General features: G+C 46.5%; 1 protein-coding gene across 1 annotated transcript; it reads right to left on the bottom strand.

Annotated features, from left to right (window-relative positions):
- Positions 1-2,403: 2,403 nt before the first annotated feature.
- LOC140076784 (uncharacterized) lies at positions 2,404-8,456 on the bottom strand. The gene is made up of 2 exons (XM_072123531.1): positions 7,801-8,456; positions 2,404-4,128 (listed from the first exon to the last, which is right to left on the bottom strand). The coding sequence occupies exons 1-2, from the start codon at positions 8,438-8,440 to the stop codon at positions 2,765-2,767; spliced, it is 2,004 nt and encodes a 667-aa protein (XP_071979632.1). The 5' UTR covers positions 8,441-8,456; the 3' UTR covers positions 2,404-2,764.
- Between the last annotated feature and the right edge of the window lie 12,093 nt (positions 8,457-20,549).

The following is a 20,549-nucleotide window of genomic DNA, read 5'->3' on the forward strand; positions in this document are numbered from 1 at the left end:
GGGAAAGACTTGTTGCTAATCTGTGGTAGAAAGTGCAACTCTACTTAGAACACCTGGATGTGAAGCCAAAGTTTCCCTTCATTAATATGAGGGACTTGGTTCTCTTTACATCAACATACCAGCGCTTATATTTGTTATGTCACTTTACATGAGAACCCATTCCATGGTACTCAATAATAGATCCTATATTTAAAAAGAAAATCAGACACACTCTCCATGTAATTCTATAATTCATATAATTCAAATTTTTTTATTCTTTGGAATTTTTATTCTATGGACGCTTGGTGAAAGAAGTAAAGCAGTCCATTTTGAGTATGTTTTGGAGTGTGGGAGGAAACCGGAGGACCCGGAGGAAACCCACGCAAACACGGAGAGAACATACAAACTCTTTGCAGATGTTGATCCTGGGACTTAGTCCCCACCGCTGCAAGGCTGTAGTGCTAACCACTAAGCCACCGTGCTGCCCAAGAGGTCTATGGACGCCTGGTGAAGGGAGCAAAGCTTCACCTTCGAGCAGTCCATTTTCGGCGATTGAAGGAGCTCAAAGCTGTCCTTCAAGAGGTCTATGGACGCCTGGTGAAGGGAGCAAAGCTCTACCTTCAGGCAGTCCATTTTCGGTGATTGAAGGTGCACAAAGCTATCCTTCAAGGGGTCTATGGACGCTTGGTGTTGGCAGCAAAGCTCTTCTTTCAGGCAGTCCATTTTCAGTGATTGAAGGTTCACGAAGCTATCCTTCAAAAGGTCTATGGAAGCCTGGTGAAGGGAGCAAAGCTCTGTAGTCCATTTTAAGCGATTGAAGGTGCACAAAGCTATCCTTCAATAGGTCAATGGACGCTTGGTGTTGGCAGCAAAGCTCTACCTTCAGGGAGTCCATTTTCGGTGATTGAAGGTGCACAAAGCTATCCTTCAAGAGGTCTATGAACGCCTGGTGAAGGGAGCAAAGCTCTACCTTCAGGCATCCATTTTCAGTGATTGAAGGTGCACAAAGCTATCCTTCAAGAGATCTATGGACGCATGGTGAAGGGAGCAAAGCTCTACCTTCAGGCAGTCCATTTTTGGTGATTGAAGGAGGACAAAGCTATCCTTCAAGAGGTCTATGGACGCCTGGTGAAGGGAGCAAAGCTCTACCTCCAGGCAGTCCATTTTCGGTGATTGAAGGTGCACAAAGCTATCCTTCAAGAGGTCTATGGACGCATAGTGAAGGGAGCAAAGCTCTACCTTCAGGCAGTCCATTTTCGGTGATTGAAGGTGCACAAAGCTATCCTTCAAGAGGTCTATGGACGCTTGGTGTTGGCAGCAAAGCTCTACTTTCAGGCAGTCCATTTTCGGTGATTGAAGGTGCACAGAGTTATCCTTCAAGAGGTCTATGGGCGCCTGGTGAAGGGAGCAAAGCTCTACCTTCAGGCAGTCCATTTTCGGTGATTGAAGTTTCACAAAGCTATCCTTCAAAAGGTCTATGGAAGCCTGGTGAAGGGAGCAAAGCTCTGTAGTCCATTTTAAGCGATTGAAGGTGCACAAAGCTATCCTTCAATAGGTCTATGGACGCTTGGTGTTGGCAGCAAAGCTCTACCTTCAGGCAGTCCATTTTCGGTGATTGAAGGTGCACAGAGCTATCCTTCAAAAAGGTCTATGGACGCATGGTGAAGGGAGCAAAGCTCTACCTTCAGGCATCCATTTTCGGTGATTGAAGGTGCACAAAGCTATCCTTCAAGAGGTCTATGGACGCCTGGCGAAGGGAGCAAAGCTCTACCTCCAGGCAGTCCATTTTCGGTGATTGAAGGTGCACAAAGCTATCCTTCAAGAGGTCTATGGACGCCTGGCGAAGGGAGCAAAGCTCTACCTCCAGGCAGTCCATTTTCGGTGATTGAAGGTGCACAAAGCTATCCTTCAAGAGGTCTATGGAAGCCTGGTGAAGGGAGCAAAGCTCTACCTTCAGGCAGTCCATTTTCTGTGATTGAAGGGGCATAAAGCTATCCTTCAAGAGGTCTATGGACGCATGGTGAAGGGAGCAAAACTCTACCTTCAGGCAATCCATTTTCGGTGATTGAAGGTGCACAGAGCTATCCTTCAAGAGGTCTATGGATGCCTGGTGAAGGGAGCAAAGCTCTACCTTCAGGCAGTCCATTTTCGGTGATTGAAGGAGGACAAAGCTATCCTTCAAGAGGTCTATGGACGCATGGTGAAGGGAGCAAAGCTCTACCTCCAAGCAGTCCATTTTCGGTGATTGAAGGTGCACAAAGCTATCCTTCAAGAGGTCTATGGACGCATAGTGAAGGGAGCAAAGCTCTACCTTCAGGCAGTCCATTTTCGGTGATTGAAGGTGCACAAAGCTATCCTTCAAGAGGTCTATGGACGCATAGTGAAGGGAGCAAAGCTCTACCTTCAGGCAGTCCATTTTCGGTGATTGAAGGTGCACAGAGCTATCCTTCAAGAGGTCTATGGACGCCTGGTGAAGGGAGCAAAGCTCTACCTTCAGGCAGTCCATTTTCGGTGATTGAAGGTGCGCACAAAGCTATCCTTCAAGAGGTCTATGGACGCATGGTGAGTGGAGCAAAGCTATACCTTCAGGCTGTCCATTTGAGGTGAGAGACTATGGAAGTCAAGGTGAAGGGAGCTAGGCTCTACATCAGGCGGTCCATTTGCGGTTGGGGAAGTTGCAGATTGCAACCTTCCAGAGGTCCAATCCGGTGGGTAGGAGTGTGGGTTGGAGGATGAGGGTAGGAGTAATGGGTTCTCTACCAGTATTACTCCTTCACCATAGTTCTTACTTTATGCATGAGAATCTGGTGAAGAGCCTGGCCAACCAGTTCCTGGTTCGTCTGACAGGATGATAATTCTTTGACCATGCAGGACACACAAAGCTGAACTCCTTGAATAGCTTCCGATTTTTAGGTTGTATCGGTTGTGGTGGTTCAGCATAGTATATGGTATCCTCAAGATGTAGGTCAGCAGCACCTGTCCTCAGGATGGCTGGTGGTTCCATTCTCCGGGCCTCCACATCTTCCCAGTTAATTTTGGAGAAGAATGGATGTGTCCTGATATCTCTGAATCCCAGTCGTAGGAACTGGTTCTTGCACAACAGTCCTTCTAAGATGCTGACAGCGTCTGGTGTCAGAGATTCTGGGAAAACTGGAGTGTGATTGAGGACGGACATCTCACGTTCTCTTCCATTGCTACCAGGGAAGGGCGTCTTGGCTGTCATCAGTTTATACAGTATCACACCAATTGAAAAGTAGTCAGCTGCACTCGTATGAAGCAAACCATGTACGATTTCTGGGGCTGCATATCCTGGTGTTCCCCTACAGGGTAATGCGGTTCCATTGAATGCACCAGTCACAGCAAGGCCAAAGTCTGCAATTTTGATGTGGCCGTCAGTGGTCAGAAGGATATTAAGTGGCTTCAGGTCACGATGGAGAATTCCTTGGTTATGCAGGAATTGTATTCCACAGACCAGTTCTGCTGTGATAAATGTCGATGTTTCAATATCCAGGGGTGAGTTCTCTTCCAGGAAATGATGCAGGTCCCCTCTGGCAGCCAGCTCCATCACATAATAAACATAGTTCTTAGTGTGAAAGCCGGCCAGGCCATGAATGAGGTACGGGCATTGATGCGATATCTGGAGGACTTGGCGCTCTGCAAAGCAGCAGTTACGTTCTTCTTTGTAATACCGCTTGTTGACGGCTTTAATGGCAACATGCTCTTTGCGGATGATATCTGTCGCCAATAAGACATGTCCGAATCCTCCTTTACCCAAAACACGGTGGAAGGTGAAACTTAGCAGCGATAGGGGCACTGAAGCAACGGAAGTTCCTGCAGAGGTGCCGTCTTTTTCCACAGAGGATTTGGCTGTGGTGGCTTTCTTGTCCTGGCTCATGCTGCTGTGGGATGACCTTTCAGTGCTGGGGAGCTCCTCGGATGGTTGAAGGTCTGGTGAGCTGCAGTGACTGAAAATGTTGTGGCCTCTGAGGCTAACAGCTGTTCCTGAGGACCTGTGGAGCTCCTCCGGTGGCATCAGGACTAGAGGGCGGAGGTCAGTGCAGATGTTTTGTACAGATCTGGATTTTGTGGTCATATCTTCACTGGATCCTTTCACGCCATTCTCAACATCTTTGCTAGATGATCTATTGCCTATAAATGAGCAAATATGTGTATAATGTGATTAGAAAGGGATAAGGTATAGCATATTGATTAATAACTGCATGTGGTGCCGTCTACAGAAAAATACGTCTAGGATTTACGCAAAAGAACGCTAAAACACCTTGCTCCAGCTTCAGTTGTCAAAGCGGCCTGCTGTATGATTGTCTTTGTTTCCCATAGCAACCAATCCAAGCTCAGCTTTCTTTTATTTTTCAGAAGCAGTTTTTAAATGAAAGCTGAGATGTGATTGGTTGCTATGCGCAACCAGGACATTTGGAATTGAAAATATAAAGCTATATACATAAAGCTTCTGTATGTATATACGTCCGCTAAAGGAATCTGCACCGTCGCATTTACAATCACCAAATTCTTAACAGTCGCTCTATGTGATTCACGGAACGTCATAGACTAGGTTTTTAGCCATAATTTCCACCCTGCACTTTCCAAAATACACTTATTACCCACCATATACAGGAGACATTGGGGCTCATTTACTTACCCGGCCCTGTCGCAATCCAGCTTCGCGTTCTCCGACGAGGAATCGGGTCTTCCAGCGATTCACTAAGGTCGTGCGCCCGATATCCACCAGGTGTCGCTGCTGCGCCGAGGTCCGCCGGAATTCACCAACCTATTCCTGGTGCATGTGATTGATTTTGCGACACAATTCGTTCTTTTAGTTCCACTGGTATTTTTCGAATCCATCAGGTTTTCCGATGGCCACGTCCCCCGATTTCTGTCGCGTGAAAGCCGGCACCGATGCGCCACAATACGATCGCGTGCGCCAAAATCCCGGGGCAATTCGGCGCAAATCTGAAAAATTCGGCGGAAATACATGATTCAGACCCTTAGTAAATGACCCCCATTGTTTGATGCTGCAGTGGAAATTAGAAACTGAGCCATGATTTGTTGCTATTCTGCCACAGGTCATTAATATGAGCTCAGAGCTTTGATTAGTTACTAGAGGCAATGAGTATAAGACGCTTATGTGTGAGGTAAAATGGATAGAGACAGAAAGACGGGCAGGAAGAGTGAGTGACAGAGAGACAGGCAATGGTAATGAGTGGGAGATAGAGAGCCAGCCAGTGAGAGACAGACAGGAAGAGTGAGTGAGTGAAAGACAGAAATACAGGTAGCAAGAGTGAGTGACAGACAGGGAGAAATAGATGCTTAGAGATACACACACACACATATATATATATATATATATATAGAAAATGCAAAGTCCAAAGCAGCACAAGCCAGTAATTAGTAGTTGGTGCAACAGCCGATGATCCCTTGGCGTGGGTCCTTGATATACGTAGTGAAGAGGCAGCACTCAATGAATTGTAGAAAAGTGGTGAACTTTTATTCCATCACACAGCGACGTTTTGGTGCTAAAACCGCACCTTTCTCAAGCATAACAACAGTGAAACAGATCCAACTATTTAAGGACCAACAGCCCTGCTGATTGGTCAATCATTATGTGAAACAAAAGTTGATACAAAATACAAAATTGATCCAGTAGTGCAATATCAGAATGCATGTAGCATTATTAAAGTGCAATAGTATTGATACATCATAATAAACAGTGTAAACGATACAAAAGTGACATAGTGCTTTATTAAAACCAGTGATCCCGCCCATCGGTATTCAGACCTGCCCCACGTCTCCTGAGTTTCATTCATAAATAGTTTTTTGTTTTCGGAACCGCCAGCGGCCATACGTCATGGATCCACGTGATACCGGAGGTGGGTGTGTGGAAGCGCCGAAAGTGATGACATTGTTGTATACATCACCACTCGTGCAGGTGTGTAAGACATGTGCAGGTAGCGGTGGCCATCTTGGAATCTGGCAGCCCATTTCCACCAACAATACTTATGATGAGAGGAGGTAAGTATAAAAATACTATACTAGTGAGGCGCACGCTAACGAGGTGGACAAATTCTGGGGGTCCTAGACCAGTGATGGCTAACCTATGGCACTGGTGCCAGAGGTGGCACTCAGAGCCCTTTCTGTGGGCACTCAGGCCATCACCAGAGATGACTCCAGGTATCTTCCTGCAGTCCCAGACAGCCCAGGACTTGCTGTGCACAGAAGTATTTTAAAGTGACAGCTGTACCTGGGACTATTTTCTGCTTTATTGGTGTCCTCAGGTGCTTGTATCAATGAAAACTGTGACAGAGAAGGGAGTATAAATCACAAATTACATTTCTGTGTTGGCACTTTGCGATAAATAAGCGGGTCTTTGTTGTAGTTTGGGCACTCGGCCTCTAAAAGGTTTGCCATCACTGTCCTAGACTATATAAGACCCACAGTATGTCTAGTACCGCCCATTTGTCACTGGTCCATCAGTCGACAGACCTGTGTGTTTATGGGACAAAGTACTATACACCTACAACGTGTTGTTGCCCCTAGGGATAATAATCCCACCTCCAAGTAACATCTGTGTATATATGGGGACAAAATGGTGTATAGTACTTTGTCCCATAAACACACAGGTCTGTCGACTGATGGACCAGTGACAAATGGGCGGTACTAGACATACTGTGGGTCTTATATAGTCTAGGACCCCCAGAATTTGTCCACCTCGTTAGCGTGCGCCTCACTAGTATAGTATTTTTATACTTACCTCCTCTCATCATAAGTATTGTTGGTGGAAATGGGCTGCCAGATTCCAAGATGGCCACCGCTACCTGCACATGTCTTACACACCTGCACGAGTGGTGATGTATACAACAATGTCATCACTTTCGGCGCTTCCACACACCCACCTCCGGTATCACGTGGATCCATGACGTATGGCCGCTGGCGGTTCCGAAAACAAAAAACTATTTATGAATGAAACTCAGGAGACGTGGGGCAGGTCTGAATACCGATGGGCGGGATCACTGGTTTTAATAAAGCACTATGTCACTTTTGTATCGTTTACACTGTTTATTATGATGTATCAATACTATTGCACTTTAATAATGCTACATGCATTCTGATATTGCACTACTGCAGTGATGTCAAACCTTTTAGAGACCGAGCGCCCAAACTACAACAAAGACCTCCTTATTTATCGCAAAGTGCCAACACAGAAATGTAATTTGTGATTTATACTCCCTTCTCTGTCACAGATTTCATTGATATCAGCACCTGAGGACACCAATATAGCAGAAAATAGTCCCAGGTACAGCTGTCACTTTAATATATATAAAATAGCTCTGTGCACAGCAAGTCCTGGGCTGTCTGGGACTGTAGGAAGATGCCTGGAGTCCTCTCTGGTGATGGCCTGAGTGCCCACAGAAAGGGCTCTGAGTGCCACCTCTGGCACCAGTGCCATAGGTTAGCCATCACTGCACTACTGGATCAATTTTGTATTTTGTATCAACTTTTGTTTCACATAATGATTGACCAATCAGCAGGGCTGTTGGTCCTTAAATAGTTGGATCTGTTTCACTGTTGTTATGCTTGAGAAAGGTGCGGTTTTAGCACCAAAACGTCGCTGTGTGATGGAATAAAAGTTCACCACTTTTCTACAATGCATTGAGTGCTGCCTCTTCACTACGTATATATATATATATATTTGTTAACTATTTCTATTTTGTTATTGGTAAGAGCAGTTATTTACTATCCCAGGCACTGCCGAAATTTACAGCTAGTGTCAAAATAAAGAAATGAAGATTGTCAGCGATTTCCTACCTCTGGTGTCCACCATGTGGCTCGGTCCTGGAATCTCACTAGAACAGTCCTCTTTGATGGTGTAGTTTCCTCTCCGGGTGAGACTGGCAATCCATCCCCAGGATTTCTGGAGTTGGGCTAAGAACTTGCTTTTAGCTTTCTTCTTCTTGCCTGTTTGCTCTTCTCCCTCTGGTTCTCCATCCTCATTGATATTGTTCTCCTGTGGCTGTTCACCATGTTGGATGTCCTCCTGTGCATAGTGCTGGTTGTACATCGTGTCCATGCCTTGGAGCTGCTCCTGGATCAGGTCATGTTCTTCCAGGATGGGTTGCTCTACAGGGCAGATGGTAGATGCAGTACAGCACTCGATGCACCCAGCATCCAAGCTTTGAAGCAGTTCCTGGATGTGGTTGAATTCTTCCAGGAAAACTTGTTCTTCAAAGCTGGTTATAGTTGGTGCACTGTAGTAGTCGGTGGATGTGGCATCCAAGTCTTGGATATGCTCCTGGAGCTGGTTGCCTTCTTCCATGATGGCTTGCTCTACAGTGCTGGTGGTAGCTTCTGCATTACAGTGCTCAATGTATCTGGCATCCAAGCATTGGAGCAGCTCCTGGATCTGGTTGTATTCCTCCAAGCTGGCTTGCTCCTCAAGGCTGGTCATGGATGTTGCTGTCTCCATGTCGCCGGTCATAATGACAGGGTGGGTGCCGTGCGCTGCCTTTTATACCCTAGGGGCGGGCTCTGCTGCATGATCTAGCTCCTGATTGGTCGGTTTTGTTGGGTGTGGCCTATTATGCAAATTAGATAACTCTCAACTTAGAATTCTCTGTGCTTTGTGATGTCATCACCTGTGGCTGGAGGTTCCGAGCCATTATGACATCATCAACCATATCTGATACAGTATTTATTTACAGACACAGGGGTATGAAACAGTGGAAAACCCCACGAAGGGACCAACTTTTTGAATCAAAACCCAGCAAGCAATTCTATTGACCTTTCCTACCGCCACAGTGTTTGGGCCTTGCTTTTACAGCTTTAAGTGTGCACTCCCTTATATTCTTTGGGTCGGTAAGATCACGGAGACACCAAATTTATATAGGTTTTACTATGTTTGAGTAAATGTAAAAAAAATCTAAAATTTTGTAGAATAATAAATCCTTTCTTGGTGCATTCTGAGGCCAATATATTTTCATACTTTAGTGTAAGCTGTGTAAGGTATCATTTTATTTATGAAAACTACAGGCGGTCCCCTACTTAAGGACACCCGACTTACAGACAACCCATAGTTACAGACAGACCCCACTGACCTCTGGTGAAGTTTTCTGAATGCCTTACTATAGTCCCAGATTGCAATAATCAGCTGTAAGGTGTCTGTAATGAAGCTTTATTGTTAGTCCCTGGTCCCATTACAGCAAAAAATGTTTAAAACTCCTTTTTTTGTCTGGATCTACAATCAGTGTCGGACTGGCCCACCAGAGTACCAGAGGATCCTCCGGTGGGCCCTGGCTCAACCCAATACTGAACCCCAGAGGTCCATCAGAAAACACCACAATTTGGAGGCTGCTAGAGTATATTTCCTAGGGAATAATGAAGAGTGGGCCCTCAAATTGATTTCCTCTGGTGGGCCTAAGGAAACCCAGTCCGACACTGTATACATAGAGTCTCTTGGTGATATCTATCTATATAGCCATGTATTATAACTGTAGCAGCCAATCACAGCTCAGCTTTCATTCATACAGAGCAGCTAATAAAATGAAAGCAGCGCTGTGATCGGTTAATATGGGTAACACTACTTTACTACAAACAGCTCATGTATAACTCCCTTATGTATAACAATGGGACATAGTTTGGCATATGTTGGGCTAATTTGGTCCTATGAATGTATATGGCAGGTATGAAGTCACCACCTGGACACTATTATACAAATGTCTTTGGGTTTAAGCAGAAATATTTTTGGCTGTCCTATAAGAAGTTGATATACTGATATATGAGTAACTCCCAGAATAGAGAGTCAAAAGGGTTTAATTAGCCATATTTAATATACATTTATCATGTCTCCATCATTTAATATACAAGATGGCCACTCCCTGTACTGGGTTGCCATGGAATCAGAATCCTCCCTATTCAACACAAAATGTTGTTCTAAACATGATGTGATGTCATCACTGCTATATAACTCCCGCTCTGTACCTATAATTCTCTGAGGGTTGTATAGTAGAGGAGTGAAGAGTGATGAGGAGATTTTGTTGCTGTTTTACTGACGAATGATGGAAAGATTTTTTGTAAGTAGACTTTATTTACTGACGGATATCAGGATTATTGTTAGTGGTGAAATTTAGACATCAGGAAATAGACGGTCGGATTGTAATGTAGATAAGGGGATGTCGTACTGGGGCTACTTAGGTCCACCAGATAACATTATTCTAGAGGACCCTCTTCACATTCAACTAAAAAAAAAGACCCTTCCAGCTTCCAAATTTAGTTATCTTCTGCTGTATCTTTGTAATCCAGTATAAGGGTGGAGCCTAGGTCCACCGGAGGATCCTCCGATCCTCTGGTGGGACAGTCTGACACGGATCCTGGGGAATATCTGCTCTCATTTTTTGGTTTCTGTTCTACATTTGGGACATTATTGATAGCGCTGTGTGTCCAGAGGAGCAGGAAGAAGATTTACCCCCAGACCCCTGTCACTAGAGAACATACAGTATTATAAAACATGGTGACATCATATCCAGGTCCTGATGTCCCCTCCACCCATTCCTGGTTATACTGAGGTCCTAGATCTGTCATTAGGGTGACATTGAGGTGTCTGGGAGGGTGAGGGGAAGATCTAACTCTGTATCTACTGTGCACTAGTTATAATATGTCACCCCCAGACTCATTCTTACACTCCTCTTGCTGATAACAGTTTAAAATTATAAACTTTATGTGAAGAAATGGCAAAAATTGTATAATTTACTCTAAAAGAAAGATGGCGAATGTGTGTACTGGTTACCATAGCAATAGAATTTTTCTCCATTTACCCAGGTTCTAGCGTGATGTCATCACTATCACTGCTGTATACAGCCTGGTATTACCCATAATGCTCTGAGAGATAGACTATGTGATATTAGAGATGTTCTAGAGCCGTCTACTATATCTTTGCTCATTTCTGGTTATATCAATGTCTCTTTCCACCAATGTCCTCCTATACTCCACTAATGTTCTCTACCATCTCTGCTCCTGAAGGTCTACGGTTACTTTGCACGATTCCTTCTGGAGACGTCTCCTTCATGTGGAACCACAAATAATTCACTGACCCGAAATTCTGTTCTTCTCTCTCCCCTATAGGATAAACTTACTGGGCGCACCCGTGTCCAAGTTCTGTCCCGCAGGGTACTGGAGCTAAACGCACTTGGATTGAATCATACAAGGATGGGGTAAATAATTCTAGAGACGTCATCAGTAGAGATGAGCGAGCACTAAAATGCTCGGGTACTCGTTATTCGAGACGAACTTTTCCCGATGCTGGAGTGCTCGTCTCGAATAACGAGCCCCATTGAAGTCAATGGGAGACTCGAGCATTTTTCAAGGGGACCAAGGCTCTGCACAGGGAAGCTTGGCCAAACACCTGGGAACCTCAGAAAAGGATGGAAACACCACGGAAATGGACAGGAAACAGCAGGGGCAGCATGCATGGATGCCTCTGAGGCTGCTTAATCGCACCATTATGCCAAAATTATGGGCAACAGCATGGCCATGACAGAGTGACCGAATGAGGCTAGATAGCATCTAAAACATCCAATAATTGACCCTGACACTATAAGGGACGGCATGCAGAGGCAGCGGCAGCAGTGGCAGGCTAGAGAGTGTCATGGCGACATACCCTAAATGGACTCAGGTTTCACCAAAGGAGGTGAAATGATTTCCTATGTGAACAAAAGGTTGACGGTATATTTAGTCGATAACACAGCATGGTGGCGACATAGTGACCAAGTTCCATAACGTATCTGGTGAAACACCCGAAAAATGAGCCTGACACAGCTCTTTTGATAAGGGGACAACATGTGGAGGCAGCCATGGAGACGACTTCCATGATTAATAGCGACAGTATGGGGCATTCATATTGCGCTGCTATGATTGCAACTTCAGGTCTCCAGCATGGCGGCGACAGATGGGCCGAGTTCCACTATGTATCTGGTGAAACACCTGAAAATTCTGCCTGACACAGCTCGTTTGATAAGGGGATGATGTGCTGCATATCCACTCGTGCTCCAGCGTCTGGGGTATAGAGAGTTGAAATGAGACATTGGTGGACGCTGTGGAGGATCGTGGAGGCAAAATGGACAGGAAACAGCTGGGGCAGCATGCATGGATGCCTCTGAGGCTTGCCTAATCTTGGGATGGAGCTGGCGGTCCACTGCCAGGTGAGCTTTCGCCTGTCCAAGCCCCTGTCTCTCGGCTCCTCCCCACCCAAAATGGGCCTGGGGGCCAGAAGCGTTTACTTTGAAAAAATTATAATTTTCAAAGCAGGCCGGGTCGTTTGAATATTTCACCTAGGAATAATGGAATAGCATAGTGGTTCTATTTTTAATTGTTTTTACGGAAATGGTTCCATGATTAAGAGCGACAGTATGGGGCATCCATATTGCACTGCTATGATTGCAACTTCATTTCTCCAGCATGGCGGCGACAGATGGGCCGAGTTCCACTATGTATCTGGTGAAACACCTGAAAATTCTGCCTGACACAGCTCGTTTGATAAGGGGACGATGTATGGAGGCAGTGAACTAGTAGTAGATTAAAGGTGCTGCAGTTAAAACTATGTTAGTTGGATCTTGAGATGGAGCTGGCGCTCCGCTGCCAGGCAAGCTTTCGCCAATCCAAGCCCCTGTCTCTAGGCTACTCCCCAAACAGCACTTCTAAGAACCTTTTGTATAAGATCAAGTGTAGTAGCGTTCTTATAAGTTTGGGATATGGCGGGTGAGGGGAATGTAAACAGATGCGCAAGAAGCGCTGAAATAATATCGGTAAATGATAAAAGTTTTCCAGTATATTTTGTGGATTACACAGCAGGGTGGCGACAAAGTTAACAAGTTTGATGTGGAAGCCATGAAAACAACCCAAAATTCTACCTGACACAGCTCGTTTGATAAGGGGACCATGTATGGAGGCAGTGGACTAGTAGTAGATTAAAGGTGCTGCAGTTAAAACTATGTTAGTTGGATCTTGAGATGGAGCTGGCGCTCTGCTGCCAGGCAAGCTTTCGCCAATCCAAGCCCCTGTCTCTAGGCTACTCCCCAAACAGCACTTCTAGGAACCTTTTGTATAAGATCAAGTGTAGTAGCGTTCTTATAAGTTTAGGATATGGCGGGTGAGGGGAATGTAAACAGATGCGCAAGAAGCTCTGAAATAATATCGGTAAATGATAAAAGTTTGCCAGTATATTTTGTGGATTACACAGCAGGGTGGCGACAAAGTTAACAAGTTTGATGTGGAAGCCATGAAAACAACCCAAAATTCTGCCTGACACAGCTCGTTTGATAAGGGGACCATGTATGGAGGCAGTGGACTAGTAGTAGATTAAAGGTGCTGCAGTTAAAACTATGTTAGTTGGATCTTGAGATGGAGCTGGCGCTCCGCTGCCAGGCAAGCTTTCGCCAATCCAAGCCCCTGTCTCTAGGCTACTCCCCAAACAGCACTTCTAAGAACCTTTTGTATAAGATCAAGTGTAGTAGCGTTCTTATAAGTTTGGGATATGGCGGGTGAGGGGAATGTAAACAGATGCGCAAGAAGCGCTGAAATAATATCGGTAAATGATAAAAGTTTTCCAGTATATTTTGTGGATTACACAGCAGGGTGGCGACAAAGTTAACAAGTTTGATGTGGAAGCCATGAAAACAACCCAAAATTCTACCTGACACAGCTCGTTTGATAAGGGGACCATGTATGGAGGCAGTGGACTAGTAGTAGATTAAAGGTGCTGCAGTTAAAACTATGTTAGTTGGATCTTGAGATGGAGCTGGCGCTCTGCTGCCAGGCAAGCTTTCGCCAATCCAAGCCCCTGTCTCTAGGCTACTCCCCAAACAGCACTTCTAGGAACCTTTTGTATAAGATCAAGTGTAGTAGCGTTCTTATAAGTTTAGGATATGGCGGGTGAGGGGAATGTAAACAGATGCGCAAGAAGCTCTGAAATAATATCGGTAAATGATAAAAGTTTGCCAGTATATTTTGTGGATTACACAGCAGGGTGGCGACAAAGTTAACAAGTTTGATGTGGAAGCCATGAAAACAACCCAAAATTCTGCCTGACACAGCTCGTTTGATAAGGGGACCATGTATGGAGGCAGTGGACTAGTAGTAGATTAAAGGTGCTGCAGTTAAAACTATGTTAGTTGGATCTTGAGATGGAGCTGGCGCTCTGCTGCCAGGCGAGCTTACGCCAATCCAAGCCCCTGTCTCTAGGCTACTCCCCAAACAGCACTTCTAAGAACCTTTTGTATAGGATCAAGTGTAGTAGCGTTCTTATAAGTTTGGGATATGGCGGGTGAGGGGAATGTAAACAGATGCGCAAGAAGCGCTGAAATAATATCGGTAAATGATAAAAGTTTTCCAGTATATTTTGTGGATTACACAGCAGGGTGGCGACAAAGTTAACAAGTTTGATGTGGAAGCCATGAAAACAACCCAAAATTCTGCCTGACACAGCTCGTTTGATAAGGGGACCATGTATGGAGGCAGTGGACTAGTAGTAGATTAAAGGTGCTGCAGTTAAAACTATGTTAGTTGGATCTTGAGATGGAGCTGGCGCTCTGCTGCCAGGCAAGCTTTCGCCAATCCAAGTCCCTGTCTCTAGGCTACTCCCCAAACAGCACTTCTAAGAACCTTTTGTATAAGATCAAGTGTAGTAGCGTTCTTATAAGTTTGGGATATGGCGGGTGAGGGGAATGTAAACAGATGCGCAAGAAGCGCTGAAATAATATCGGTAAATGATAAAAGTTTTCCAGTATATTTTGTGGATTACACAGCAGGGTGGCGACAAAGTTAACAAGTTTGATGTGGAAGCCATGAAAACAACCCAAAATTCTACCTGACACAGCTCGTTTGATAAGGGGACGATGTATGGAGGCAGTGAACTAGTAGTAGATTAAAGGTGCTGCAGTTAAAACTATGTTAGTTGGATCTTGAGATGGAGCTGGCGCTCTGCTGCCAGGCAAGCTTTCGCCAATCCAAGCCCCTGTCTCTAGGCTACTCCCCAAACAGCACTTCTAAGAACCTTTTGTATAAGATCAAGTGTAGTAGCGTTCTTATAAGTTTAGGATATGGCGGGTGAGGGGAATGTAAACAGATGCGCAAGAAGCTCTGAAATAATATCGGTAAATGATAAAGGTTTGCCAGTATATTTTGTGGATTACACAGCAGGGTGGCGACAAAGTTAACAAGTTTGATGTGGAAGCCATGAAAACAACCCAAAATTCTGCCTGACACAGCTCGTTTGATAAGGGGACCATGTATGGAGGCAGTGGATTAGTAGTAGATTAAAGGTGCTGCAGTTAAAACTATGTTAGTTGGATCTTGAGATGGAGCTGGCGCTCTGCTGCCAGGCGAGCTTTCGCCAATCCAAGCCCCTGTCTCTAGGCTACTCCCCAAACAGCACTTCTAAGAACCTTTTGTATAAGATCAAGTGTAGTAGCGTTCTTATAAGTTTAGGATATGGCGGGTGAGGGGAATGTAAACAGATGCGCAAGAAGCTCTGAAATAATATCGGTAAATGATAAAAGTTTGCCAGTATATTTTGTGGATTACACAGCAGGGTGGCGACAAAGTTAACAAGTTTGATGTGGAAGCCATGAAAACAACCCAAAATTCTGCCTGACACAGCTCGTTTGATAAGGGGACCATGTATGGAGGCAGTGGACTAGTAGTAGATTAAAGGTGCTGCAGTTAAAACTATGTTAGTTGGATCTTGAGATGGAGCTGGCGCTCTGCTGCCAGGCGAGCTTTCGCCAATCCAAGCCCCTGTCTCTAGGCTACTCCCCAAACAGCACTTCTAAGAACCTTTTGTATAGGATCAAGTGTAGTAGCGCTCTTATAAGTTTGGGATATGGCGGGTGAGGGGAATGTAAACAGATGCGCAAGAAGCTCTGAAATAATATCGGTAAATGATAAAAGTTTTCCAGTATATTTTGTGGATTACACAGCAGGGTGGCGACAAAGTTAACAAGTTTGATGTGGAAGCCATGAAAACAACCCAAAATTCTACCTGACACAGCTCGTTTGATAAGGGGACGATGTATGGAGGCAGTGAACTAGTAGTAGATTAAAGGTGCTGCAGTTAAAACTATGTTAGTTGGATCTTGAGATGGAGCTGGCGCTCTGCTGCCAGGCAAGCTTTCGCCAATCCAAGCCCCTGTCTCTAGGCTACTCCCCAAACAGCACTTCTAAGAACCTTTTGTATAAGATCAAATGTAGTAGCGTTCTTATAAGTTTAGGATATGGCGGGTGAGGGGAATGTAAACAGATGCGCAAGAAGCTCTGAAATAATATCGGTAAATGATAAAAGTTTGCCAGTATATTTTGTGGATTACACAGCAGGGTGGCGACAAAGTTAACAAGTTTGATGTGGAAGCCATGAAAACAACCCAAAATTCTGCCTGACACAGATCGTTTGATAAGGAGACCATGTATGGAGGCAGCTATATGGACGACTTTTGGAGGCAGCTATGGCGATGACGTGTGGAGGAAGCAATGGAGACAACGTGTGGAGCCAGCTAAAAAGACGACATGTGGAGGCTGCTATGGAGACAATTTCATTTGGATAGTGCCTGTATGTGGCAGTCCAAAAACGTTTTCCAACCAGAGGAGCAGGTAGGTGGTCCTCCAGAAAAATAAAATAAATTGAGTGCCTGTATGTGGCAGTCCAAAAAAGTTTTCAAACCAGAGGAGCAGGTAGGTGGTCCTCCAGAAAAATTAAATAGATTGAGTGCCTGTATGTGGCACTCCCAAAAATTGCTTAAAACAGAGGACCGGGTAGGTGGCCCTCCAGAAAAATTAAATACATAGAGTACTATAGCTAGAGCCAGAGCCAAAAAATAGCCAGTTTCCTATGCTTTAGTGTACAAAGAGGAGGAGAAGGAGGACAATGAGGAGGAGGAGTGCATACATTATTCAGGTTGAGCTTCTTTCACCTGGTGGAGAATGAAAATGCGGAGAAATCCAGGCTTTATTCATCTTGATGAGCGTCAGCCTGTCAGCGCTGTCAGTCGACAGGCGTGTACGCTTATCGGTGATGATGCCACCAGCTGCACTGAAAACCCGCTGAGACAACACGCTAGCGGCAGGGCAGGCAAGAACCTCCAAGGCGTACAGCGCCAGTTCGTGCCACATGTCCAGCTTTGAAACCCAGTAGTTGTAGGGAGCTGTGTGATCATTTAGGACGATGGTATGGTCAGCTAAGTACTCCCTCACCATCTTTCTGTAAAGATCAGCCCTAGTCTGCCGAGACTCGGGACAGGTGACAGTGTCTTGCTGGGGTGACATAAAACTGGCAAAGGCCTTGTAAAGTGTACTCCTGCCAGTGCTGGAAAAGCTGCCTGCTCGCCTACTCTCCCTCGCTACTTGTCCCGCAGAAGTACGCCCTCTGCCGCTAGCGCTGTCAGAAGGGAAATACTGTTTCAGATTGTGCACCAGGGCCTGCTGGTATTCATGCATTCTCACACTCCTTTCCTCTCCAGGGATGAGAGTGGAAAGATTTTGCTTGTACCGTGGGTCCAGGAGAGTGAATACCCAGTAATCGGTGCTGGAATAAATTCTTTGAACGCGAGGGTCACGGGATAGGCAGCCTAGCATGAAATCTGCCATATGCGCCAGAGTCCCAATGCGCAAGAATTCACTCCCCTCACTGGCCTGACTGCCTATTTCCTCCTCCTCCAACTCCTCCAACTCCTCTTCTTCTGCCCATACACGCTGAACAGTGAAGGACTGAACAATGGTCCCCTCTTCTGTCTCGCCAACATTCTCCTCCTCTTCCTCCTCATCCTCCTCCACCTCCTCCGATATGCGCTGAGAAACAGACCTAAGGGTGCTTTGGCTATCAACAAGGGAATCTTCTTCCCCCGTCTCTTGTGACGAGCGCAAAGCTTCCGACTTCATGCTGACCAGAGAGTTTTTCAACAGGCCAAGCAGCGGGATGGTGAGGCTGATGATGGCGGCATCGCCACTGACCATCTGTGTTGATTCCTCAAAGTTACTCAGCACCTGACAGATATCAGACATCCACGTCCACTCCTCATTGTAGACTTGAGGAAGCTGACTGACCTGACTTCCAGTTCTGGTGGAAGTTGACATCTGGCAGTCTACAATTGCTCTGCGCTGCTGGTAAACTCTGGATAACATGGTTAATATTGAATTCCACCTCGTGGGCACGTCGCACAACAGTCGGTGAGCGGGCAGTTGGAGGCGGCGCTGCGCTGCCCTGAGAGTGGCAGCATCTGTGCTGGACTTCCTGAAATGCGCACAGATGTGGCGCACCTTCGTGAGCAAATCAGACAGATTGGGGTATGTCTTGAGGAAACGCTGAACTATGAGATTTAACACATGGGCCAGGCATGGCACATGTGTCAGTCTGCCGAGTTGCAGAGCCGCCACCAGGTTACGGCCGTTGTCACACACAACCATGCCTGGCTTCAGGTTCAGCGGTGCCAGCCACAGATCAGTCTGCGCCATGATGCCCTGTAATAGCTCTTGGGCGGTGTGCCTTTTATCGCCTAGGCTCAGCAGTTTGAGCACCGCCTGCTGTCGCTTAGCGACGACACTGCTGCTGTGCCTAGAGCTACCGACTGATGGCGCCATGCCCCCGGATGGTAATTCGGAGGTGGAGGAGGGGTGGGAGGAGGAGGAGGCATAGTAGGCCTTTGAGACCTGGACCGAGGTAGGCCCCGCAATCCTCGGCGTCGGCAGTATATGAGCAGTCCCCGGGTCAGACTCGGTCCCAGCCTCCACCAAGTTAACCCAATGTGCCATCAGCGATATATAGTGGCCCTGCCCAGCAGCACTCGTCCACGTGTCCGTGGTCAGGTGGACCTTGTCAGAAACGGCGTTGGTCAGGGCACGGATGATGTTCTCTGACATGTGCTTGTGCAGGGCTGGGACGGCACATCGGGAAAAGTAGTGGCGGCTGGGGACCGAATACCGAGGGGCGGCCGCCGCCATGAGGTTTCGAAAGGCCTTGGTCTCTACCAGCCTATAGGGCAGCATCTCCAGGCTAAGCAACTAGGAGATGTGGACGTTGAGGGCTTGGGCGTGTGGGTGGGTTGCTCTTTACTTCCTTTTGCGCTCCAGCGTCTGGGGTATGGAGAGCTGAACGCTGGTGGATGCTGTGGAGGATCGTGGAGGCGAAGATGGGGTTTTCGCACGGGAGGTGTTTGGGCCGTGGTCCTGGGCAGGGGGCTGACTAGCAGATGACACAGGGGAAGGAGCAGTGGTGTGCCCGGCCGGAGGTGAACGGGCTTGGTGCCATTGAGTGGGGTGTTTAGCATTCATATGCCTGCGCATACTTGTGGTAGTTAAGCTAGTAGTGGTGGAACCCCTGCTGAACCTGGTTTGGCAAAGGTTGCACACCACAGTCCGTCGGTCATCCGGTGTTTCTTTAAAGAACCTCCAGACTTCTGAAAATCTAGCCCTCGCCACGGGAGCTTGACTACGGGCAACATTTGGCGCTGATGCACCAGCTCTGGCCCTGCCTCTCCGTCTGGCCCCACCACTGCCTCTTCCAACCTGTTCTGCTATAGGACTCGCCTCCGTCTCAGAAGCACTGTGTTCACCCGGCCTATCAACCCATCTTGGGTCTGTCACCTCATCATCCTCCGATCCCTCAGTCTGCTCCCCCCTCGGACTTCCTGCCCTGACAACAACTTCACCACTGTCTGACAACCGTGTCTTCTCATCGTCCGACACCTCTTTACACACTTCTTCCACTATGTCAATAATGTCATCATCACCCACAGACTGCGACCGGTGGAAAACCTGGGCATCGGAAAATTGCTGAGCAGCAACCGGACAAGTGGTTTGTCACTGTGGGAAGGGTCCAGAAAACAGTTCCTCAGAGTATGCCGGTTCAAATGCCAAATTTTGCTGGGAGGGGGCATACTGGGGGGAAGGAGGCTGAGGTGGAGGAGCTGGAGGAGTGCTGATTTCGGTGACATGGGTGGACTGCGTGAAAGACTGACTGGTGGAGAAATGGCTAGAAGCATTGTCCGCAATCCACGACATCACCTCTTCGCACTGTTCTGGCCTCAGCAGTGCTCTACCACGAGTCCCAGTAACTTGAGACATGATGAACCTAGGGAGTGTAGCTCTGCGGCATTCCCCTGCTCCCTCATCAGCAGGTGGTGTCTCACCCCGCCCAGGACCACGGCCTCTGACCCCTGCAGTAGGTGGACGCCCACGTCCACGCCCTCGTCCTCTACCCCTAGCCCTCGGGTTAAACATTTTCAAAATTAAAGTGTAAACTTCAAATTATTTTTTTTTTTTAAACAAAACGATGCTATCCTATTGCTATGGCTAGTTTCTAACCTACACTGACAGCACACAACTGGATTTTGTGCTGTGCCTGATGACTTTGAGCTATAAAAAGAAATAAAGGTAAAAAAAAATAAATCAGCAGACTCTGCCTAATTCTAATCAAACCCCTAATAAATTGTCCCACTTCGGTGTTTGAGGTGGATATGCGTGTCACTAAGAGCTAAACACAACGGTCGCAAGTCTCCCAGCAAATTCCTCACAATATGGTA

The sequence above is a fragment of the Engystomops pustulosus genome, chromosome 1, assembly GCF_040894005.1.
Source record: "Engystomops pustulosus chromosome 1, aEngPut4.maternal, whole genome shotgun sequence".
Lineage (NCBI taxonomy): Eukaryota > Metazoa > Chordata > Amphibia > Anura > Leptodactylidae > Engystomops > Engystomops pustulosus.

What these genes read in the sequence shown, in the direction of transcription:
- LOC140076784 (XM_072123531.1), bottom strand. Translation starts at nt 8,440, where the DNA reads ATGACCAGCCTTGAGGAGCAAGCCAGCTTGGAGGAATACAACCAGATC. An exon ending in CCACATGGTGGACACCAGAG is followed by an intron (nt 4,129 to 7,800) that starts GTAGGAAATCGC and finishes GCTCATTTATAG; the next exon opens with GCAATAGATCATCTAGCAAA.